Genomic DNA, 26,888 nt, shown 5'->3' with positions numbered 1-26,888 from the left:
CAATAAAGTTCTCCACCATAAATAACGTCATTATGATAACAACCAGGTTTTACGTGCTACTCACAGTACGGTGATGAGATCCACCTAGATCTTGCAGCACATTTTTATCATTGTTTATCACTTCAATTGACGCTTTTGAGGACAAGCTAAGGAATCATCTTTTCTCCGAATTCATGAACCTCTCATAATGGATATACTTTCAATATATGTATTTATGTCTTTATGTATGTACATGTTCATGCAAGTGTTTATGTAGTCAAGTATACATTTATTTTATACTAGCGTCCCACCCCGGCTTCGCACGGGTTAAAGCTGATACTAAATATACAACAGAATGTTTTTATATACAACGTTCACACCTTTCTTTGTCATTAGACAATACAAACGTTTTTTCAGAGGTTACTCTTGAAAGAGCGACATATAATTGGATATGTGAAAAACATACAACGCTCAAATCGAAGGCCGCAACGTACTGCCGCAACCGCTATATCCCTGCATTTTAAATCTGTATTAATATCTTCGAATATTGATCTGTATCGAAAGCATAATAGATTTAAGGAATTGGATAATATGCTGTATTGCTTAAAATCGCTTCGCCAATAAGCTATTATTTTTCGTAAAAAGTAAAGAATATAATTGTGTTTGCATCGACAAGTAATACCACGTAGATCGACGAAAAAATAGTCAAACAACTACGCGTTATCAAAGATTACTCAAAAAGTAGTTCTCAGATCTCAATAAAATTTATATGTGACCACATGACAAACATCAGCTTTCGATTAAATAAAAAATTATCAAAATCGGTACACCCAGTAAAAAGTTATTACGGATTTTCAAGAGTTTCCCTCGATTTCTCTGAGATCCCATCATCAGATCCTAGTTTGCTTATCATGGTACTAAACTAGGGATATCTTCTTTCCAACAAAAAAAGAATTATCAAAATCGGTACACCCAGTAAAAAGTTATTGCGGATTTTCAGGAGTTTCCCTCGATTTATCTGGGATCCCATCACCAGATCCTGGTTTCCTTATCATGGTACCAAACTAGAGATATCCCCTTTCCAACAAAAAAAGAATTATCAAAGTCGGTACATCCAGTAGAAAGTTATGCGGTATAATACAACGTAGGTCGACGAAAAAAGCGTCAAGTAAAAACGCATTATTAGATATAACTCGAAAAGTAGTTGTTAGATCTCAAATAAATTTAAATGGGACCAATTGGCACACACCACCTTTCGATTAAAACAAAATTTGTCGAAATCGGTCTACCCGGTCAAAAGTTCTGATGTAACATACATTAAAAAAAATACAGTCGAATTGAGAACCTCCTCCTTTTTTGGAAGTCGGTTAAAAAAATGCTTATTGTGAGTTATCCCTAAGAGACAGACGTATGCCATCGCGGACTTTTTTGAACGCCTTTTTAAGGTGTACAGTAACTGTTTAACACTTTTTTGGTGTATCTTGTAGGGTTCGGCGAGGGTTTGCAATGTAAGCACAATAAGTATGTTTATTTACGACATCACTTTAGAAACGTCTAAAATTATCAGTGTTTCTCTACTATATTATGCGTGTATTATACATATAAACCTTCTTCTTGAATTACTTTATCTATTAAAAAAAGCGCATCAAATAAGTACGATAAAAATATATATTGTCATCACTTTCATCGAATCAGATAACACGAAAGCATTGAAAACTCTTGAGTTATATAAATTCGATCTATCATATTATATATCATTCGTTATTCATTTATCGATTCGTTTACGTCAATTATTTGTAAAAGGAATAGCGATATAAATTGGTTCTAATTAGGATACCGACATTTAAAAGCGCATAGCGCAACATATCTTTAACGTTATCTCGCGTTGCCGCACGCACCGGCAAAGTGTGGAAGAGAATAGGAAAATAGGTGTGTCCCTGAGATTTAGAAAAGTACATATGCGGCAGCACCCTGTTCTTAGGTGTAAATATAAAAGTGAACTTTTTCGCAAGTCCCATTTCGCATGTTATTCAAAACATAGTCATAAATATATGTGCAAATATTACTGAGTAAAAACTTTATACTCTTATGATACTAAATACTCACCTCACGACATTGAAATAAGTGAAGTTGAAATCTATACAAATAAAATTAATTTGAATGTCTGTTTGTAATATTAAAATAACCGCTTTTTACTAAATGCATATGGATGTATACACGGTACATATACCAAAATAACATTTTTATCAATTTTTGTCTGTCTCTCTGTCTGTCTGTTTGTTCCGGCTATTCTCTGAAACGGTTGGACCGCTTTTGTCGGGACTTTCACTGGCAGATAGCTGAAAAAATAAGGAGTAACTTAGGCTAACTTCATTTCAGAAGTTTATTTATTTTATAACTCTGCCAACTGAACAATAACTTTTTTGTTAAATTTCACGCGTATGAAGTCGCGGGCACAGCTAGTCTGAATATATTAAAAGATAAAGCATTAATAATAACTTTTTTGTTCATTTACTAAAGATAACTTCTTATAATTGTTATCTGTATTTGACTGATAAAATTTTCCGTCTAATTATGGTTTTGCCTGCATTATTATGTCAGTAGCTTACACAAACATAATTAATCATTTGTCAAGATAATTGCTTGCGATTTAATTATAACTTTTAATGTTCATAATTAGATTTATAAAAATAAAATTACTACTTGTGTATTAATAATAATAAATATAAAATGTGTTTTAGCCCAAAATTAGTAACATGTTGCAAGTTTATAAAATTAATTTATGCGTTCGATTTAATTATCCTTGGAGTAATGTAAACATTCATATATCATACTTTTCAAATATAAATAATAAATTAATGTCTAATTATGATACTCTAATATTCATTTTTATTGTATTTCATATTTACGAAAAGTGAATTGTAAGAGTCTTGTTGAGAGTAGCTAAATTAATTATTCGTAGAATTTTACGTCCGTCTCTATGTTTGATCCGTCATAACGTAAAATCTACTGCACGTACCTAACGCACCCAAAAACTTGCAAGAGTTACTAACAAATGAAGTTGCAAAAGAGGTATTTCTCTTTTTTTAAGAACAACAAGAAATTAAAAAAAAGCTTCTTAAACTTGGGGAAATTTCCAACAAGTCATAACTCTAGGAGTTCTGTCTCTATTATTTATAATTTTAATTTAACTCTGAAAATAGATAAGCGAGGACGTCCCGTAAAATTATTATTTATTGAGTATAAAATATTAATTGCAAAATAAAATAATTGTGTTTGCTCGCAAACGAAAAAAAAAACCGACTTCAATTACATCGACGAGTAATACAACGTAGATCGACGAAAAAATACTCAAGTAACTGCGCGTTATCAAAGATTACTCAAAAAGTAGTTATCAGATCTCAATGAAATTTATATGTGACCACATGACAAACATCAGCTTTCGATTAAATTAAAAATTATTAAAATCGGTACACCCAGTAAAAAGTTATTGCGGATTTTCAAAAAGTTCCCTCGATTTCTCTGGGATCCCATTATCAGATCCTGGTTTCCTTATCATGGTACTAAACTAAGGATATCTTCTTTCCAACAAAAAAAGAATTATCAAAATCGGTACACCCAGTAAAAAGTTATTGCGGATTTTCAAGAATTTCCATCAATTCCTCTGGGATCCCATCATCAGATCCTGGTTTCCTTATCATGATACCAAAATAGGGATATCTCCTTTCTAACAAAAAAAGAATTATCAAAATCGGTACATCCAGTAGAAAGTTATGCGGTATAATACAACGTAGGTCGACGAAAAAAGCGTCAAGTAAAAACGCATTATTAGATATAGCTCGAAAAGTAGTTGTTAGATCTCAAATAAATTTAAATGGGACCAATTGGCACACACCACCTTTCGATTAAAAGAAAATTTGTCGAAATCGCTCCACCCAGTCAAAAGTTCTGATGTAACATACATAAAAAAAAAAAAAAAATACAGTCGAATTGAGAACCTCCTCCTTTTTTGGAAGTCGGTTAAAAAGGGTGTATTCTATACATTTGAATCAATAAATTCCATTTGAAACTAATTTATCAAGTCCACTTTTCAACAAATAGAGAGCCCACATTATTGTTCTTATACAAACAGAGCTCAGAACTTATTTTTTATAATTTTAGTATCTGTTTTTTTGCTTATCAATTACGCAAGAGTTTGTAACGACATCTATCGCGCAACATACTAACTACGTAATTAAAGAAAACTGACGTATGCTACATCGCGCTATCAGAGTTTTCAAAGTGATTGAGTATATATACAAGATCCCGACAATGACCGTCGGGGGCGTTAGCCCACCAGACATAATACCCGTCTGGTTAAAGGATCCTCCCTTTGCGATGGCGGGCGAGGAACTTCACACCCTGTCCAGCACGAACAGTGTTGTTGCACGAACTTAAAAGTAAAATAGAAATTCGTATTATTTATTTTTGTGTTACTCACACAAGAGGGAATTCTAAACATTTTTATATCATATCAAAAATCGACTGTTCCAGTGGGGATGTTGCAACCTGATGGGGACATCGTTCCATAGCTAAATTGGCTAGAGCACAGACACGTTGAGTCTGAGATGCAGGTTCGATTCCTATTAGTGATATTTTAAAAAAAATAAAAAAAATGTTACTCATAGTGATTGTTTAAGATTTTTTTTTCTGTTACAGAAAAGTAGCGTATTGTACGAATTGTTGTATTAAAGAGGACGTCAGTCGAGACATGAGTTGTTAAGAACAATAATAAACGTCGTTCTAAATTATATCATTTAAAATAAACTCAAAAGATGGATTTTTAGAATTTTTTGTTTTATTTATCTAAATTTTAGTTAATATTTTATTGATTGACATGTGTTGCAGCATAACTACTTAAAGGTTTTCTGATGAATTCATTTGTTTTTTTTGTAACAAGTAATTGTAATACCTAGTAAGTACTCGTAGTTGATTCTCTAAAAGTTAGCTAAGAGATCTCGAACTGATCCAATACAACTTCTAAAATATAAATTACTAGTAGTAAACAAGTTTTGTAATGTTAAAAAAATGTATTTATTTGAATAGAATGAAAAAGAAATAAAAAACTTTTTGAAAAATCAATGCTATATTTAGGAATATTAGGTATATATTATTATAGCCGGAATTGTAATTTGATACAACAATAAGCTAAAAGCTGAATATAATTTTATATTGTCACATAACATTGTCTGCCGTCGTGTTCCAGTGTAGTGCCGAAAGTAGCGTCTGAAAACAAAGAATAAATATTTATTGCAATAATTAAAAACAAATTATAAACTCAGAAAGCTTTTGAAGGGTTATGGAATATTTAGCGAAGACTTCGGCTCTTTGAACTTAAAATCAGAACCAAACAATGATTTTTTGGGCATTTCATTTATTGAACTATTTTTCAATAAAAATATGTACTATATTGCTTTTTGTTAAATATTTTTAAACGTGTTAAGATTCTATTCATGCGACTTCTCCCTAATATATTTTAATAATTGTTTATATTATATTACGTACTTCCTACAAACGCTTTGGTATCTTCGATAAGAATACGCAATAAGATTGTAAACTAATTCCTAACACTACAAGTTTATTATTATCGATTTAAAATAAATAGTTAAATGTGTTTACACTTACCCATGTTAACCTTGGCCTTTATCCGCGGAAATACCCCCAACACCAACACCTCCTCCAAGACCGCCGCCGCCACCGCTTCCCAAACCACCTCCGCTGCCAATTCCACTACCGCCGCCGACGCCGCCGCCTAATCCACCTCCACCGCTGTTTTCGTCTATAGCATAACCATGTAAAAAAAAAACAATTATTTGAGAAAAATAATAGACGATTAATTTACAAATGTCTAAATCATAAGAATTACAAGACACGCAAATAACATTGATTGTATATCTTTTCTCAAATCATTATTTATTTATTATGTCAGGGAATAAGAAAAAAGATTTGAAAGAAAAGTTAGGAGTCAATTTCTTTGTACAACTAGGTCGGCAAACTAGCGTACGGCTCACCTGGTGGCGAGTGATTACTGTAGCTAATAGACACCTGCTAAGCCAGAAGCCGACAACCGCGTTACCGACCTTACCTCAACGCCCAATTCCTCACAGGAGCTTTGGTCATCTTACTCACCATAAGAATACAAGACTATTAAAAGAAATACAAAACTATTAAAAGAAAGCAATATTGTTTAGCAGTGATCTTCTGTTAAGTCGAGGTTCTTCCCCAGTCGCGCAGTTCTAGATTTTGAGCAGAAACTTTCCTGCTTTTCCCTTTCTCAGTTGAATTTTGGATTTTTACATTAATGTATTTTAGAGTCTGAAAATATGTTTAGTTTCAATATATGCAAAATTATTACCTGGTGTCGCTTGAACCATGGCGAAGACCACGAGGGCCACATAAAGTATAGCGATCTTAGTCATTGTTGGACTGTGCCTACAGATATCCAAGCAAGCTTTATATACACTAAAATCTGATAACGTCATAGTCAGATAAACATTTAAAATCCACTTTAATTTTTTGAAAATATTTTAATGATGTTTTTATTCAGTTGCTTTTAAGGAGGCGCCGGCTGCGAGAACCATATTTTATTGTTAATTTTTATCTAAATTTTATCAAACGAGTAGATTAAATTGAATTTACATCAGACTGTATTCGTCTTATTTTTCGGCAAGAGGCGTATTATTTCAAATACTTTGAATCTCAATCCACTACATTGCTTCAGTGTCGGTTGGAAAAAATTTCTTCACCATAAATAACGTCATTATGATAACAACCAGGTTTTACGTGCTATAATATATTGCGTACGGTGACGAGATCCACAAGGACATCCGCCCAGATCTTGCAGCACATTTTTATCGTTGTTTAATACTCCAATTTATGCTTTTGAGGACAAGCTAAGGAATCTTCTTTTCTCCGAATTCATGAACCTCTCATAATGGATATACTTTCAATATATGTATTTGTGTATCTATGTATGTACATGTTCATCTAAGTGTTTATGTAGTCAAGTATACATTTATTTTATACTAGCATCCCCGGCTTCGCATTGGTGCAATGCTACTTCTAATTTTTGTCATTAAACAATACAAACGTTTTTTTTTTTGTGGTTAATCTTGAAAGAGCGACATATAATTGGTTATTTGAAAAACACTTAACGCTCAAATCTAAGCCCGCAATGTACTGCCGCAACTGCCTATGTCCCTGCATTTAAATCTGTAATACCTTCGAATATTGATGTGTTGTAATGACGCCGCGTTGGCGCAACGGTTACAGCCATGGATTGACCTGATGCGCTGGCGGTTGTAAGTTCGATCCCCGCATATGACAAACATTTGTATTGACCATACAGGTGTTTACCGTGCTCTGTAAGATTCTCGCCAAATGCAATTATAGAATAGGGCGTTAGATAGGTTACGTTATTATTCATCATCATCATCATTACAGCCTACTGCTGGACATAGGCCTACACAGGTTTACGCCAAAAATAACGCGAACTCATGTGTTTTGCCCATAGTCACCACGCTGGGCAGGCGGGTTGGTGACCGCAGCACTGGCTTTGTTGCACCAAAGACGCTGCTGCCCCTTTTCGGCCTGTGTATTTCAAAGCCAGTAGTTGGATGGTTATCCCGCCACCGGTCGGCTTTTTAAGTTCCAAGGTGGTAGCGGAACTGTGTTATCCCTTAGTCGCCTCTTACGACACCCACGTCACGTTATTATTATGAAGACATAAAACCGAAAATTTAATATATTTGTCCATCTGTAATCAAATATTTTTAAAAGTTATACTGTTCTTTCAAATAGTCTTTTTAAAACGTAAAAGTTTCTTTTAAAGCATTAAGTCTCTTTAAACATTATTTCATACTTTATGATCACCATCGTTAATATTTATTTAATGTGCGTCCGCTGGCATTCAGGACGGTTTAAAATGATCGTGTGAGGTCTCCATAAAGAAGTTTCTGAGAAGTTCGGTAAGAAGAATTACAGCATCACACAATTCTTTTAACATCTTTGCACAATCCTGAACAAAATTCAAACCCACGCAATATCGCTTTAGAAACGTAGATTAGCACTTTCGAAACTTTTTCAAAAGGGATATATTGGCAGCCAAGGGATAATCTCGCGTTGCCGCACGCATCGGGAAAGTATAGTACATATGCGACAGCACTTTGTTTTTAGGTGTAAATATAAAAGTGAACTTTTTCATAAATGACATAGGTATAAGTTGGTTTATTTTGCACATAATCATTAGGTTAATCAGAAATCAGTTGGGAAATGAAGGACCACATCCGGTAAAACTTATTTACGTGGAATGCGCCCGTTTTCTATATTTGAAAAACGTTTTTGGATCCGATTGATGAACTTTTGAACATAAAGGACATAAGAAGAACGATTCGTTTAGGTTCGTGAGACATAAGGAACATATAGATTTAAGATTAAGGCCCTGTAATACAAAGTCCCATTTCACATGTTTTTCAAAACGTAGTCAAAAATATATATGGAAATATTACTGAGTAAAAACTTTATACTCTTAAGATACTAAATGATCACCCATTGAAATGATCAAACATTGAAATAAGTGAAAGTTTTAATCTATACAAACAAATAAAATTTGAATGGCTGTTTGTAATATTAAAATAACCGCTTTTTACTAAATGCATATGGATGTATACACGGTACATATACCAAAATAACATTTTTATCAATTTTTGTCTGTCTCTCTGTCTGTCTGTTTGTTCCGGCTATTCTCTGAAACGGTTTGACTGCTTTTGTCGGGACTTTCACTGGCAGATAGCTGAAAAAATAAGGAGTAACTTAGGCTAATTTCATTTTGGAAGTTTATTTATTTTATAACTCTGCCAACTGAACAATAACTTTTTTGTTAAATTTCACGCGTATGAAGTCGCGGGCACAGCTAGTCTGAATATATTAAAAGATAAAGCATTAATAATAACTTTTTTGTTCATTTACGAAAGATAACTTCTTATAATTGTTATCTGTATTTGACTGATAAAATTTTCCGTCTAAATATAATTTTGCCTGCATTATTATGTCAGTAGCTTACACAAACATAATTAATCATTTGTCAAGATAATTGCTTGCGATTTAATTATAACTTTTAATGTTCATAATTAGATTTATAATGTACAAACACGTTGATTTCGTTTGATTTTTTCTACAAGCGGTGTGTTTTTATTAAAGGTGCAAAGTGATACCCTGCATTGTTTATGAATGCTGTACTTTTATGTAATTTTTGATTTTTATGTAATTTAATTTTTTCTTCTGGTTGCAGAAGAAACAACCGCGGTCAATATCCCGTTTAGGAATAAAAATAATTGAACGACAATAAGGTTCGGAATCAAGTTAAAAAATAGCATATTCTTAATTGGACACCAGGCCAAAATACAAAACAAGAAAAAGTACAAAAGGCGGCTGCATCGCATACACCATATCTTCCAGGAAGCCTTTAAAAATAGAAAATATGAATTTAGTAGGTTTACTGAAAAGAAAAAAAATATGGTTTTCATTAATCCCAGACCGATATATATATATACGAGTATATATATATACGAGTATATTTATAAAATTAATTTACGCGTTCGATTTAATTATCCTTGGATGATATATCATATTTTTCAAATATATATATTTTTTAATTATTAATAAACGTTTCCCACTCAACGGCCCCCAGTAGGATTTTCTCCTGTGTTGTACAATACATAAGCACAATGCTCAGATCACGACAGATATCTATATGGTCGATACAAATGTCTATGGTGAGCGGGGATTGAACCGTGACCGTCAGCGCAACAGCCAGTGCTATGATCGCTGCGCCAACACGTCGTCTATGAAAAAATAATATTTAATTAATGTCTAATAAAAAAAATAATGTCTAATCATGATACTCTTCTATTCATTTTTATTTTATTTCATATTTACGAAAAGTGAATTGTAGGAGTGTTGTTGAGACTTGCTAAATTAATTATTTGTAGAATTTTTCGTCCGTTCTATGTTTCATCCGGCATAACGTAAAATCTACTGCGTGTAATTCGATGTGATCCACAGTTAACATTTCATGAGTTTTGGAATCTAATATAAAATTTGCTGTAGTAGTCTAGTCAACAAGTTCAGAAACGCGTTAAATAGAGACAAAGTTCCTAAGAAGATGAGCCATAGCTTTTTCGATCCGTCTAGAAAAACGGGTCGAAAGGATTTTCTAGCACGCAAAAAATTGCAAAAGTTATTAACAAATGAAGTAGAAAAAAGGTATTTCGATTTTGCTAAGAAATCCAAAACTATTAACATTTAAGTAATTTAAAAAAAAAAGCTCCATAAAGAGGAGGAAAATTCTAATAACTCATAACTCTAGGAGTTTTCTCTCTATTATTTATAATTTTAATTTAGCACTGAAAATATATCTTCATGTCAATGCTAAAGCGAGGACGTCCTGCAAAAATATTATTTTTGAGTATAAAATATTAATTGCATGATGAAAAAAAAAAAAAAAAAATATAGGGTGTAAAAGTTCCAGTTGGAAAAAAATTTTGAAGTCCACTTTTCAACAAATGCAGAGCCCATATTTTTTTTTTTTTTTTTTTTTTTATTTATAAATTTTGATATATTTTCCTGACATGTGTCCTTTGATAACCTGGGACGTGTCGTTATTATATATGGCTGCCTCTGCCTCATCGAGCAGCACCATTAGCAGACCTTCGCTGCCTCGCTGATGGGCCTCCAAGATCTTTTTGCATGTGGCCAAGTTGACTTCTCGATTGGCTTTTACTATGGCTAGGAATTCAACCATTGCGTTAACAGCATGGTCTAGCGGGTTCGATGCCGGTCTTAGCCTGGGCGGGGTTACTTGTCCCTTATCGGCCCTAGTTCGGTGAGTTTTCGGCTTAACCGGTTTTCCTAGATGGTCAGCCCTCAGAAACTCCCTTAGAGCCATAGCCTGTCGGTCCGTCGATGTTGAAGGTCGAGGCGCGCGGCGAGACGAATTAAACGTCGTCTTTATTGGAGAGACCAATCTGTGGATGGAATTCTGCAGTGCCACCAAGCGGGTATCGGAAGTCCGCTCACTGTTATTGGTCATGGAAGTGGTGTGTGATCTCTGTGCTGCTATTTTCAGTTGTAGGCGTTCGGATTCACTCAGTGGTGGCTCACTGAGAACCGGCCCCTCAACTGGGGACGATGGCTTAATTTCTGCTTTCAGGAAATTCAGATCTTCCCCCCTGTCTTCATATACTATGATTTCGTGCCTTTCTGATGCTATTAGGCATCCATAGTAATTTGTTATGTCCCCTTTAAAGAAGCCGGTCCTCATGGCATCCACACTAATTTTTCGCGGGCCATTGTCTTGGCCTTCTCCGCAGAGTTTTGAGAGTATTGTGCATGCCCGCGCGAATGGGGTCTCCTCGCCCCATTCGAACAGTACGATAACCTTTTCTTGCAGCTGTACGCATCGATAGTCCGAGCCACTCACCATCCGCAAGTCCAGAGCATCAATCTTGTCACGCTTAATGCTCGTTTTTGCGGTACTCCCTTTTAAGAGCAGGGCGAGTCCCGGCGACACCGTCACTCGATCCGAACTCTCCGAGCGACAGAAACTGATACCTATTTTTTCTGCGGTGTCACTCATGAAAAGGGCTACACCCCGCGTCCTTATACTTGGGTCGCCACGTTCTCCTCTTTCTCTAATTAGCTCTTCAAACGTGGCGTACTGGGTGGTGTGTTGAGACGTTGTCGGTGTTTTTGCCCTCCCAAGAAGTCTCCGCAGCAGTTTAGGGACAGCTTGCAGTGACCTCGCAATTGGATTTTTTGGAATGCTGGATTGTGCAACTGCTGCATTCTGTAATGTGGGCTGTGTTGTATGGACGGCAGATAGTGCAGCGACCGAACCATTTGCTCTGGCAGCCATTTGAGCGACCGTTCTTGCGAATTTGAGAAAAGGCGATCTTGTAGTCTCTTTCTCCAAGATAGTGTTTAGAGAAATTTGGTCTAGTTTTATCTGTAGCTGGGTTTCCAACTCCAGTCTCCTTTGGCTAAACCGTGAACATTCTAAAAGAATATGGATCACCGTTTCCTCGCACTCCGAGTCGCACACACATGAGGGACTACTTTTAAGGCCGAAGCGATGCAGGTACGCCGAGAAGCCCCCGTGACCGGTTAGAATTTGGACATCGACTGGTGTTAGTGTCATATTCTTGATTATAGTCCTGGCGGTTTTTACGCACGGTAAAAACACCTTCGTGACCGAACCAGCCACAGACGACTCATAGCGCCGCTGCCATCTCCTCACCGTCTCCTCACGTATACGCCTCCTAACGTACGATATTGGGACTTGATCGTAGTCGGGGGCCAACTTATTCATTAGTGCTGCCTTCTTAGCTAGTTCGTCCGCTCGCTCATTGCCCGGCGTTCCTGCGTGGGCTCTGAGCCAGAAAAACCTCACAATTCTGCCGTCCTCTTGCATATCACGTATGCACTTTTTCATATCGAGAGCGAGGTGGTGGGTGACTGATGGGCTTCTTAATAGGTCGAGCGAGGATCTTGAGTCGCTTAGGATGTTGATCGAGGTCCAATTTGACCGCTTTGCCATAATTACCGCTCTGTAGAGTGCATACATTTCTGACTGAAAAACAGTATTGTGGGGCTCAAGTTGAAACGTAGAATACCCGGACTCCCTATCCCCCTCCCACCATGTTAGGGCAGCTCCGACTCTTCCCTCTATCTTGCTGCCGTCTGTGAATATAAGGGGACCTATTATTCGGTGATCTTTAAGAGTTTGGTGATCCAGGCTCTCCAAGCACTCATACTCGGTTGTTATGAGTAGAGATGGGTGGGGATTTTGTAAATATCCCACCCTGCGCTCCATTTCTTTTCCTGGTGGAACGAAGTCCACGCAGTGCCCTTTTTTGATTTTAAATAGGGTAGCAGCCTCCTGGACTCGAAGATCAAGGGGTAATAGACCCGAAAGGACCAAGGCCGATGCCAGAGATACAGTTCTGTACGCTTTGCATAACTTTATAGCGAAACCTCTCTGAAGCGAGCCCAACTGTCTTATAGTCATCAGTTTTTCGGCTGCCGGAGACCATGCGCTTGCTGCATAGAGAACTATAGGCTCTATTACCGCCACATATATGGTCCTCACTATCTCACCATTCAAACCCCACGTAACCCTCACCGCGCGTGCTAGTTGTTTATATATATCTGCGGCTTTTTTACATATAGCAGACACATGCGCGTTAAAGGTCAATTTAGAGTCTATGACCAAGCCCAGCAATTTGATTTCGTTTACAAAGCCCAGCCGAGTGCCAGCCATATGAATTGTGGGGAGGTCATATTTGAGCTTTCTTGTAAGTAGCATCGCTTTGGTCTTGTGCGGTGCGAAGCTCAACTTATTAAGGGTGCCCCAATCATGAACGGCAGCAAGGATCGTATCAGCTTGGGATTGCAATACGCTAGTCTGGTGGTGAGAGAACACAAGGACCACGTCATCTGCAAATGCTTGACAATAAATCCCTGACATTGCCATTTTTTGGAGTAGCGGGTCCAGGATTAGGTTCCAGAAGGTTGGTCCACCAACTGATCCTTGGACGCAGCCTTTCGATGTACCCTTTTCACTTGTCGCTCTCGCATAGTTGATTCTGATCTTCCTGTCCGTTAAGTAGGACACTACTAGGGCATATAAGTTTCTGGGGCATTGTTTTTCTATCATCCGTTTCTTAAGGGCTGGCCACCATGCGTTGTCGAATGCGCCCTCTATATCAAGCGAGATTAGAAGAACTATCTTTTTCGACTTTATTTCCGCTCGTATATGTTCAACCAAGTCGTAGAGCGCGTCCTCAGTTCCACGCTGCGGCACAAATCCATACTGGCTTGGGTGAAGAGTTGGAAAGAAGCGCCACTGAAGTCTACCCACGAGGAGCTTTTCTACTATTTTTCCTAAGATTGACAGTAGGCCTATTGGTCTATATGATTTTGGGTGGGTGTAGTCTTCCTTTCCTGGCTTGCGGAGAATGCGCACGTGGGCGACCTTCCACTGTTTGGGAAAATATGACAATGATAGACATCTATTGGCTAATGCCAAGAATAATTCCCTGTCACAATTAATGGCCGCGGTGCAGATGTCCGATGTAAACCCATCTGGGCCCGGAGCTTTTTTAGGACTGAGATTCGTAAGAATCTTTTCCAATTCTGGTATTGTAAAGGGGGGGTCATCATCTGAAAGGTCTTGAATCTCCGCAGGAGCTATGCCTTCCGTAATCGCTCTAATCGCTTTATGTTGTTCGGTTTCGGCTTCCACAGAATCATCAGGATAAAACGACTCTGCCAGGAGGTTAGCCGACTGCTCCGGCGATAGTGTCTCACCATTTGCGTCTCTTAATAGCATATCGTCCTGCCTCCCCGAGGTCCCTCTAATGATTCTGTAAATTCCATCCCAAACGCTCTCGCGGTTTTGAGTTGTGCAAAACTCTTTCCAGTTTTGTGTGGCCGCTTCGTTCGCACTATTTTGGTATATTTCTCGAGCCCGTATATACTCTTCGACTGTGAATTGCCTCCTAGTGGGTGCAGCATTTCGTATTCGATGTTTCTTCCTCAGAACGTCCTTTTTCAATTGCTCCAGTTCAGCCGACCACCAAGGCGGTTTGTTTACACCTTTCCACTCCTTCTTTTTTGGAATCGCTCTTATGCAAGAATCCTGAATGGCAGATGTATAGGTGTTCAACATCTCCTCTAATTCCTCCGACGTCGAGAGATTCGAAATTCTATCTAATGTAATGCTGTGCTCAGCCAATGCGGTCATGAAGTGTGCAGAGAAGTCCGACCAGTTTGCCTTCTTTGTATTGTATATGCGCGTTGAGATAGGCCTTAAGGGTTCCAAAGCTTTTTCTAAGCGCAATGCAAAGGTAATAGCATTGTGATCTGAAGTTGTAAGGCTTCTCTCCACTCTCCAGTTTTCCATTTTGCCAAGTAAAGAGTGACTCGAAAGTCTCACGTCCACACAGCTACTGTATAACCTGTCGCCTCTATATGTCTCGAAGGTGGGAACATGCCCTGTATTAAGGATATGGAGGTCCATTTCCGTGGTGAAGGCGTGGTATTCCGCTCCACGGTGGTTTTCGGTGTTGCTGCCCCACCAGTGACTCCAGGCATAAACGTCTCCTGCCACCAGCAAGTTGTTTGTTGGAACTTTATGGGTCGTTTCCCTTATTTGTGTTAGATATGGATTCATGTCTTGGTCTGGCTCAAAGTAGACGGACAACAATCCCAGCTTCAGCTGGTTTGCTTTCAGACAGACCGCCGCTACATTTTCAGTGACTATCTGGGGGTCGTGAATTACCTCCAGGCAGTCGCCGAAAACCACGATTGCAGCCTTTACGGGTTTTTGGCGATTCATGGTGCACTGGATCACTTACGTGCCTGGGTATTGTTTCATCACGCCTAATCTACCCACGTATGGTTCTTGGAGAAACGCGACGGAAATTCCTCTATCCCGAGCTACTTTGAAAAGTTCGAGTGTAGCAAGCTTTGAGCGTTGCAGGTTAGCTTGTATAAACAAGACCCTGCTCGCTCGTCCACTTTGGACTGACACATTGCTCCCCGGGAAAACCTCAGCAGTACTGGATCCTAGATCTTGCTATGGAGTCCCACTTTTGCCTTTCCGGGCAATCTGTGTTATAAGCACTGTGAACCCAATCGGCACAGTCCCTCTTGGCCCGTGCGCAGTTAACACATTTCGGGGGCTCTGAGTTCTTTTTGGATGGACAGTCCTTCCCCATGTGCTCACCTCCACAGTGGCTGCAGGTGTCTGTAGTGGACTTGCAGAGCTTTTTGGTGTGCCCGTATCCCAGACACCTAGCACACTGAATGAGTGGGGACTGATCTTCGCAGAGCAGAGCCCATATTGTGGGTCTTGTAAAAACGGGGTTCGGAACCTATTTTTATAATTTTAGTATCTGTCTCTTTGCTTGCTTTAGCTTACTTATTACGCAAGAGTTGGTTCATAAATTTAAAAGTAAAATAAAAATGTTACTACTTACGATTGTTTATGACTTATTTAGTTATTTTTTTATTTTGTTACAGGAAAGTAATGTATTCGTACGAATTTTTGTACAAAAATAGTTGAAGAGGACCTCAGTCGAGACATGAGTTGTTAATAACAATAACAAACGTCGTTCTAAATTATATCATTTAAAATAAACTCAAAAGACGGATATTTAGAATTTTTTGTTTTATTTACCTAAAATTGTAGTTATTATGCTATCGATTGACATGTGTTGCAGCATAACTACTTAAGGGTTCTCTGATAAATTAATTAGTTTTTCGTAACTAAGTACTAGTGGGTGATTCTCTAAAAATTAGCTAAGCGACCTCGAACTGCCCCAATACAACTTCTAAAATATAAATTAGTAGTAGTAAACAAGTTTTTTAATTTAAAAAAATGTATTCATTTGAATAGGATGAAAATGACAACAAGAGTTTTTGGAAAAAATAATGCTATATTTGGGAACATAAGGTAATATATAAATATATATATATATATATTGTTGCCGGAATTATAATGTAATATTAAAAGGGGCCAAAAGTTGAATATTACTCAATATTGTCACATAACATTGTCTGCCGTCGCGTTCCAGTGTAGTGCCGAAAGTAGCGTCTGAAAACAAAGAAATTTATTCTTTATTGCAATAATTAAAAACAAATTATAAACTCAGTAAGCTTTTGAAGTCGTATGAAATATTTAGCGAAGACTTCGGCTCTCAGAACTTAAAATCGGAAGCAAACAATGACTTCTAGGCATTTCATTTATTAAATTATTTTTTAATAAAATATGCACTGTATTGCTTTGTGTTAAATATTTTTAACCTTGTTACGATTCTATTCATGCGCCTTCTTCCTAATATATTTTGTTTATGTTATATTACTTACTTCTTACAAATGAGTAGGTTCTGAAATCTTCAGTAATAATAAGTTATAAAATTGTAAACTAAATTCTAACACTACAAGTTTATTTTTATAAATTAAAAATAAATAGTTAAATCTGTTTACACTTACTCATGCATGTAAACCTTGCTGCTTGGTATCGACTTTATCAACGGAAATACCCCCATTACCACCAACACCTCCTCCAAGGCCGCCGCCGCCACCGGTTCCCAAACCACCTCCACTGCCAATTCCACTACCGCCACCGACGCCGCCGCCTAATCCACCTCCAACGCCATCTATGCCATAACCATGTAAAAAAAACTTTATTAGAATAGAAGAGAGTTAGATTTTTTTTGAACAAAGTAATAGACGATTTATTTACAACTTTCTAAATTATAAGAATTACAAGACACGTAAATAACATTGATTGTATATCTTTTCTTATATCATTATTTATTTATTTATTATGTCAGTAAATAAGAAAAAAGATTTGAAAGAAAAGTTAGGAGTCAATTTATTTATACAACTAGGTCGGCAACCTAGCGTACGGCTCACCTGGTGGCAAGTGATTACTGTAGCTAATAGACGCCTGCTAAACCAGAAGCACGCGACCAGAAGCGCGTTACCGACCCTACCTCAACGCCCAATTCGTCACAGGAGGTTTGATCATCTTACTCACCATAGGAATACAAGACTATTAAAAGAAATACAACACTGTTAAAATAAAGCAATATTATTTAGCAGTGATCTTCTGTTAGGTCGAGGTTCTTTCCCAGTCGCGCTGCTCCGGATTTTGGGCAGAAACGTTCTTGCTGTGCCCTTCTTCAGTTAAATTTTGAATTTCTGCATTAATGCGTCTCGGAGTCGGAAAACATGTTTAGTATAAATGCAAAATTATTACCTGGTGTCGCTTGAACCATAGCGAAGACCACGAGGGCCACACAAAGTATTGCGATCTTAGTCATTGTTGGACTGTGCCTACAGATATTTCGGGCGGTTTATATATACTCAAATCTGAATATGTCATGATCATATATACATAACTTGTTTTTTGTTAACGTTTTTTTGATAGTTTTTTTAATAGGTAGTGTTATTTATGTCCTTTAAAAAGCCTACTTGTTATTAAAGTAGAAAACCTTGAAATCATTAAATCAATAAAAAAAAAAAAACATTCCACACATTGACTGATGTATTTGACACACACACGCATAACATACTCTTTTGTTTTGGTTGAATTTCGACCACCGGGCGACCACTACTAGTGTTATTTTAAAATGTGAACATCAATAAAGTTTGGTAGGTGACACGTTTTCTTTTTATAATTATAAGTTTTCGAATTGAAATGTTACACGTGTACACTAACGAACATTCAGACATATGAAAAACGATGTTAAAAACGGAGCGAACGATAATCAAGTGCTTTCTACTATTTTGGCAATTATTTTCTTTCAGTTAAGTTTTACTGTAGAATGAATATTTGGACTGAAGATTGATAATAAAGCTTCGGAGGGTGGTGGGTTCAGCTATATGTTTGCGATGCTGCTTATGTTACCTACTAATAAGTAAACTAAAATTAAGTAATAAATTTACATTTTTATACGAATTTCGTCCATTTTCAACGACAACGTTGCGAAAAGAGAAAACAAACATAAAATAAGCTATGTTACTTGTAATTTGTCAAGTTTGTTTGATTGTAGAATAAAAAACTGTACACCTTTATTTATATCTCAGGAATATATTAATAAGGTTTCAACGTCCTTTCGTCCACACATCATATAATTGTATGTTAGTAGGATTATTGGTTTGACACATTTTACGTATTTTGAATATTTTAATTAATTGAGTCGTCCTTATCTAACGAAGTGTATTTCATATTTACGAAATCCGAATTGTAGGAGTGTTGTTAAGAGTAGCTAAATTAATTATTTGTGGAATTTTACGTCCGTCTATGTGTTTGATTCGGCATAACGCCGGCTTCAATCTTTTCTTCCTATGCCTACCAAAATTTGCGTTAACACAGTCACTCCTACTACCGATTCTTGACTATGTTGATATTTGTTACCTAGACCTTATAATAATAATAATAATAATAATAATAATAATAATTTATTTCAGACATAATTATGTCCATATTTTTGTTAGTTACATTTTTTCCTACGCTATGTTAGTTCCAACAATTGTGACAAATGACAAACAAACAAATTATACCAAGTCAAAAATCAATAAAAATAACGCTAACATCAAAATCAATATACAAAAATTCAATCAAACCCAAAAATTAAAATGATCACCAAATTCAATACTAAAATTCAATCAATATTACAATAATTAAAATTAAAAAATTAAAATAAATACTAAAATTCAAAATTACAATAATAAAAAATTTAAAAAAAAAAAATCAATATTAAAATTCAATCAAAATTAAAATTAAAGCTAAAAACTAAAATCATAATTCAATCAATAGAAAAGCTTAAGAAATAATAACTTATTCAATTTAAATTAAGTTTCAAAAAATTTCAATATATTAAATTATCACAAATTATCACCGTAAAACCAAAATCAAAAATTAAAACTAAGAATCAAGGCAAAATCGAAATTGAAATCAAAATTATAATTAAATGTCAGTTACAATAATTCTTAACAACTATGTTAGTTATAAAAATAAAAAAAAAAAAGTAAAAGCTATCAAAATTTATTTCTTTAAGCTTCCCTCGCAGCTACGTGTGCACCATCCCAGCGTCTCCAGAGGGGACTATCTAGCTTTACAGCCAATGTGCTGAGGAGGTTATTGGAGCTGTTCATTAATCTGCGCATTGCGGACGCGGTCCGCTTGCGCATGATCGCATAGAAATCATCTATATGAGCATCCGCAAACATTGCCGACGCGCTGCAGTACCGAGGCTTCTTCAACAAAACCCTCAGCACATTGTTGTACTGTACACGCAGAGCACTATATGCTCGCCGAGTGTAATTCTCCCATAGACTACACGTGTAAAAAGACTGACAAAAGGCTTTAAATAAAATTACCTTTACTTGTGACGTACAACGAGCAAATCTACGGGCCAACATATTACCTCTAACAGACAAAGCTCTGCGCTCGCGCTCGATATCACTATCATCATCCAGGCGTTCATTCACAATATGGCCAAGGTATTTGAACTCAGATACTTGTTTTAGAGGAGTTCCACAGAGATGTATATTAGGATTGAAATTTAATGGTTTATTTTTACCTCGAAAGATTAAAATTTCACTCTTTTTAGCATTATATCTGAGTCCGTTCTCCTTAGCATATTCCTCACAGATTTTTATTAATTTTCGAAGACCACTGACCGAGGGGCTCAACAGAACCATGTCGTCCGCGTAACTAAAATTATTCATTATAACACCGTCTATCGAGCAACCAACGCCTGCTCTGCTAAGCCTCTCTGTCAGGTTGTTCATGTAAAGATTGAACAGCCTGGGTGACGTCAGCCCCCCCTGTCTCACTCCACACTCCAGTTTGTATGGATCACTAAGTGCATTACCCCACCTAACCACATTACTTTGAATGCCATACCAGTACTTCAATAGTAATATCAACTCGGGTCTTAAATGAGTTTCTGTTTTAAGTTTCTGCCATAAAATTTTATAGGACACGAGGTCAAATGCTTTAGACAGATCCAAAAAGCACGCAAAAACATGGGTTTTTCTATCGGTGTAGTACCTTACAGCTTGCTTGAGACACAGAATTGCGCTCTCAGTTGATAGTTCTGGCCTAAAGCCGAACTGCGCATCGTGTATATTGACTGCTTTACTAAGTTGTGTATCAAGCAAGCCATCAAGAACCTTCGCTGTGATGGTAGCAAGAGATATCGGTCTGTAGTTGGTTCTGTCTGCCGCATCCCCCGTCCTATTTTTGATAATAGGCACGACTACTGTCACTGTCATTGCGTCTGGTAGGAAACCATGGCTAATGCAAAGATTGTATAGCATACCGAGGACTCTGGGAAGGTGCACACCAGCATGTCGAAGGTGCTCGACACTAAGGCCATCATGTCCAGGTGACTTCCCACGCTTCATGCTCATAATCGTGTCGACTACTTCGCCAGTTGTAAAACGTAACAAGCACTCTCCGGTATTTATTGTGTCCCCACTGCAGGCTACGGTGCAATTGACCTCACAGGGATTCACTTTAAACTGAGTCTTAAACATATTTGCTATGTTACGGCAACCGCTAATGCCACCTACATCAGCAGGAAGACTCGGTCTTGCATTCAGTCTGTTTGTTTGCTGCCAAAATTTTCCAAAGTTCTTATTCTTATATGACGTTGCTAGTATGTCCATTTTAATCTGTTCCTCGTTGTCTTGGCACCATTTGAGTTTGTATTTAAAGGCCCTACGAGAATCCCTCATATCCTCGTAGATGGCTCCATCAGCTGGCCTTCCCGCCCATATCCAAGACTGAAAACAATAACGAGCCCTAGCATGAAGTGGCGCCACATGTTTATTCCACCCCGTGATGGACCGTTTATTTTTACACGGTGCAGCTTTATAACAATAAACCGCTGCATCCCGTAATATACCTACGATATTATCATACATATTTTCGATAGCTTTTTTATGTTCAGAGTTATTACATAATTTATTACAACAGTCTATCATTTCATAAGGACAATTAAGCAACATTAGCTTTTTATTACAATAGTCTGTATATAAATTAATCTGATCACTATCCCTGTGACCCCAGATTACTTTATTAATAGTTAAAAATTCAGTTGGCTGTAAACGAGAACGATCCAAGCTAAAACTACAGTAAATCTCCATGGGATAATGATCGGACCACGTCACATCATTCTTAATATTAATACTATCAATGTAATTCCTAGCCAAACGAGTTACAAGGCAGTGATCTAACCAACGTAAGCAGCCATGGCTATCACTCATATAAGTATAAACATTAGTACAACTTGATAATAATTCGTAGTCAGCACATACCCACTTTTGATCTTCACAAAACCGACACATTTCATTAAAAAATAGTTCCCCAGGGTGCGCATTAAAGTCACCTAGAATAAAAGCCACTTCAATACCGCTGTCCTCAATAATTGCGTTAATTTCACTCATACAGTCCGTGAAATCTGTGAGATTTTCAATACAGTCCACTGGCATATACACAGAAAAGTACAGTATAGCTTGCTCACGAAACTGACACTTGATAGCACATAACCTCACATTGTTACATTTGACTACAGACACAGATGTAAACACATTTTTACGCCATAACAGCGCTACACCTCCATGCGGACGGCCACGCAACATGCCTCCACCCGTATCCACCGCCGACGTACCCGTAGACTCGAACTCATCATGCACAGTGCTAAGGTATGCTAGATCATATGGCATAAGCCAGGTTTCCTGTAACGCTACCACATCCGCCGAACCGCATAAACTTCTCACGCTGTTCACTGATCTTTTTATCGATTTACAATTAAAACTCACCAACTTCAAACTGTGATTTTTTTGTCTATAATTCTGTGCCATTACTTAGGTTTTTTGCTCACGATCAACCATAGCCTTTTTACCATGTCTAAATAGAAAATATTTTCTAAAATATATACCTTCCGGCCACAGCTCAGTATCCGTAAATAAATGCAATTTACTGCTAGGTATATAAAACTTAAAAGATAAGTATTCCTTCGATCTTTTCGTATTAATTTTCTCTGGTTTTATAGTAATTTGAGTTTTTTCATATATATATTCCGCCACGTCGTTTTCGTTATTTTCCTTTGACACATTGTAGATAAATAAAGGTATCATACTATCAGCTGCTTTTAATTTAGTCTCCGCATTCACGCTGGCAGAACCTCTCATACCTTTAAAACGGGACGTCCTCCTACGCTTTACAACACGAACCCATTCACCTTCATTGTCATTTTGCACTCCGTTGACTGCGCTACCGAGCTCACCCTTTACAATATTGCATGACATCACCTTCTCAGACGTCCGCGCTTGCACATTTGAACTAATGCTTAATGCATTCGAAGTGTTGCCGCGGTGGGCCTCCCGGCCGCGGTGGGCCTCCACGTGTGTCGGCTGTTGCGCAGGAGCTGAGTCGGGTGCAACAGAGATAGACTGTCCACTGTTTACCGCCACAGGGCTTGCGTGTGACGGGGACGGTTGTTCAAAAATTCGTCTACCCTCATTAATGTTCGTGGACGACTCACCTTCTAGGCCGGTCAATAGCCCCATCGGTCCGCTAGCGCACTCATAACTATCTTGCAAACCGAAACCGCCTCTATTTTTATTTACATAAGTTCCATTCTGTCTTGGTTGCATGAACGATGTACTTTCTTTGTTCTTAAAATATTCATCTAGATCACCTTTCTTGACGTAGTCATCCTGGCTCTGAAGTAGTGTATGTACTTGGTTTTGTAGTATGATAATATCCTTCAAAATACGCGTTGCATCAACATGATCAAAAGTAACAGGTGGCAACTTGTGCAGACTTTTAGCAACAAATATAGGTATGTCATCTGGTTCTGTACTACGTAATACCCCAATAATATCTTCTATGTTTTTCTGCTTTCTATCTTCACCTTTTCTTTTCACTAGACGAGATGATATTGAGCTGAACAGTAAGCATTTTGCCTTAAAAATCTCGTCTTCTTCAAATGATTGCCGACATAAAAGCGCCAAACTCACATTATTCATGACGTCTATTTTATTTTGACAAAAACAGAGCACCTCATTTATCACAATATTACAATTATTACATTTTACTGTATCCATTTTTTTTATAAGAGGTCACTGACCTCCAACCGATCGCACGCGCTGTCAGCTGACGACTGATGACTGACGACCTTAAAGAGGAGCAGTTAAATAAGCTTGAGCGCCTCCAGAATCTCTACATATGGTTCATATTTGGTCTTCGCAAATATGACCATATCTCCGATTTTCGTAATCAACTCAAGTGGCTCCCTATCCGCTTTCTCAGGAATACTCACATCCTTTCTCTACTATATTGTGTACTTTTCCATCCAGATACACCGCGTTATCTAAAAAATCGCTTTGAGTTTCTCTGTGACACTCATGAACGTTCCCTCAGGTCATCTTCAACCTTAACACTCAAAACTCCTTCTCATACTACTTCCTTTTATTCAAACTCCCTTTCTGTTAAAGCTGTACAACTTTGGAACTCTCTTCCTCTCTCTATACGAAAAGCTCAATCTCTTGCTTGTTTTAAAAATATCTTAAGGCGCATTTTTTGTCACTAAATACTTCATAATTATCATTATCAGCTCCATAAATATATATATTATGTAGTATTTGTTTATGTAGTATATATGTATATATTTATTTGTATATATGTATGTGTATGTATATGTATGTGTATATGTATATTTACTTCTGTTAATATCATACTGCTTGTTAATTATATGCCAATTCTTTATCAACTGTTTGTACACTTCCCTACCGCTTCTCTTTTTTTTCGCTATGTCCTATGCCCAAAGGTTGTCTGGAAGAAATCGCTCTTAGCGATAAGACCGCCTTTGTACATCTTTCTTTTCATGTATAACTTTTGTTGTAATCTTTCTTTGTGGTGTACAATAAAGAGTATTTATTATTATTATTATAACGTAAAATCTACTGCGTGGAATTCGATGCGATCCACAGTTAACATTTTTAGGTTAACAAGTTCAGAAACGTGTTAAATAGGGATAAACTTCCTAAAAATATGAGCCATAGCTCATTCGATCCGTCTAGAAAATGGGTTGAAAGGATTTTCTAGCACGAAAAAAATTGCAAAAGTTATTAAAAAGTAAAGTGGCAAAAAAAGTATTTCGATTTTGCTAACAAATCCAAAACTCTGACATTTAAGAAATGAGTTCTGTCTCTATTATTTATAATATTAATTTATCTTTGAAAATAGATCTTCGCGCCACCGCCAAAGCGAGGACGTCCCGCAAAATTATTATTTTTGAAGTATAAAATATTAATTGCAAAATTAAAAAACATGGTGTATTCTAATGAGATTTTTTTTTAAAATTTCAGTTGGGAGAAAATTTTTCAAGTTCACTTTTCAACAAATAGTGAGCCCACATTATGGGTCATATACAAAGAGGGCTCAGAACCTATTTTTATTATTTTTTGGTATCTGTCTGTTTGCTTGCTTACTTATTACGCAATAGTTGTTTCATGAATTTAAAAGTAAAATAAAAATGTTACCAATAACGATTGTTTATGATTTATTTAGTTATTTTTTATTCTGTTACAGAAAAGTAGCGTATTTGTACGAATTTTAGTTATTATGTTATTGATTGACGTGTGTTGCAGCATATAACTACTTGAGGGTTCTCTGATGAATTAATTAGATTTTTGTAACAAGTAATTGTAATTCCTACTAAGGACTAGTGGTTCATTCTCTAAAAGTACACAATAGTTGTTTCACGAATTTAAAAGTAAAATACAAATTTTACTACTAACGATTGTTTATGACTTATTTAGTTATTTTTTTATTCTGTTACAGAAAAGTGATGTATTCGTACGAATTTTTGTACAAAAGTAATTGAAGAGGACGTCAGTCGAGATATGAGTTGTTAATAATAATAATAATTAACGTCGTTCTAAATTATATGACTTAAAATTAACTCAAAAGATGGATTTTTAAAATTTTTTTGTTTTATTTATCTAAAATTTTAGTTATTATGTTACTGATTGACATGTGTTGACATAACTACTTAAGGGTTTTCTGATGAATTAATTAGTTTTTCGTAACAAGTAATTGTAATACCTAGTAAGTACTCGCAGTTGATTGTCTAAGAGTTAGCTAAGCGATCTCGAACTGCCCCAATACAACTTCTAAAATATAAATTAATAGTCGTAAACAAGTTTTGTAATGTTAAAAAAATGTATTTATTTGAATAGAATGAAAAAAAAAACAAAGGTTTTTGAAAAATCAATGCTATATTTAGGAATATTAGGTATATATTATTATAGCCGGAATTATAATTTGATATAACAAGGAGCTAAAAGCTGAATATAACTTTATATTGTTACATAACATTGTCAGCCGTCGTGTTCTAGTGTAGTGCCGAAATTAGCGTCTGAAAACAAAGAATAAATATTTATTACAATAATTAAAAACAATTTTATAAGTGTTATGGAATATTTAGCGAAGACTTCTTCTACGGCTCTTCGAACTTAATATCAGAAGCGAACAATGATTTTTTGGGCATTTCATTTATTGAATTATTTTTCAATAAAAATATTTACTATATTGCCTTGTGTTAAATATTTTTAACCTTGTTACGATTCTATTCATGCGACTTCTCCCTAATAATATATTTTGTGTATATCATACTACTTACTTCCTACAAACGATTTGGTATCTTCATAAGAATACGCAATAAGATTGTAAACTAACCTTTTTTTTTTACGTGGGGAAAATCCATCATGGATACCCTCCAGCGCGGGGGCGCCAGAGATGTTAGACTCCTACTGACTAAAAACCACCACGTGTGAGCAGTCATCCGCCTGGGTGGGGCGAGATGGGGTCGCGCTAGCATTCGCCACCTAATTGTAAACTAACCTAACCTAACCTAACACTACAAGTTTATTATTATCGATTTAAAATAAATAGTTAAATGTGTTTACACTTACCCATGTTAACCTTGGCCTTTATCAGCGGAAACACCCCCAACACCAACACCTCCTCCAAGACCGCCGCCGCCACCGCTTCCCAAACCATCTCCGCTGCCAATTCCACCACCGCCGCCGACGCCGCCGCCTAATCCACCCCCACCGCTGTTTTCGTCTATGGCATAACCATGCAAAAAAAAAACAATTTTTTGAGAAAAATAATAGACGATTTATTTACAAATGTCTAAATCATAAAAATTACAACACACGTAAATAACATTGATTGTATATCTTTTCTCATATCGTTATTTATTTATTATGTCAGG

At 36.6% G+C, this 26,888-nt stretch overlaps 1 protein-coding gene across 16 annotated transcripts in view; it reads right to left on the bottom strand.

Moving 5' to 3' along the window:
* Positions 1-5,085: 5,085 nt before the first annotated feature.
* LOC123655169 (ctenidin-1-like) overlaps positions 5,086-26,888 on the bottom strand; it is a 34,095-nt gene continuing 12,292 nt past the window's right edge. For 4 of the 16 annotated variants that reach the window (XR_006743341.1, XR_006743334.1, XR_006743335.1 and 1 more), the window contains exons 2-3: positions 26,584-26,737; positions 5,086-5,244 (exon numbers count right to left, since the gene is read on the bottom strand). Coding sequence is in view for 2 of the 16 variants with exons in the window: in XM_045591020.1 (XP_045446976.1) it covers positions 5,186-5,244 (59 nt within the window). In the remaining 14 variants the exon portion in view is untranslated. Of the gene's footprint in view, positions 5,245-5,643; positions 5,798-6,029; positions 6,064-6,373; positions 6,450-16,577; positions 16,676-17,073; positions 17,142-17,499; positions 17,516-17,845; positions 17,861-25,868; positions 26,028-26,583; positions 26,738-26,888 lie in introns of those variants that run through there. The other 12 variants (XR_006743357.1, XR_006743348.1, XR_006743363.1 and 9 more) reach the window with 9 other exon arrangements.

Source organism: Melitaea cinxia, chromosome 1 (assembly GCF_905220565.1).
Source record: "Melitaea cinxia chromosome 1, ilMelCinx1.1, whole genome shotgun sequence".
Taxonomy (NCBI): Eukaryota; Metazoa; Arthropoda; class Insecta; order Lepidoptera; family Nymphalidae; genus Melitaea; species Melitaea cinxia.
The sequence above is the reverse complement of the archived record's forward strand: the minus strand, read 5'-3'. Positions and strand labels throughout refer to the sequence as shown.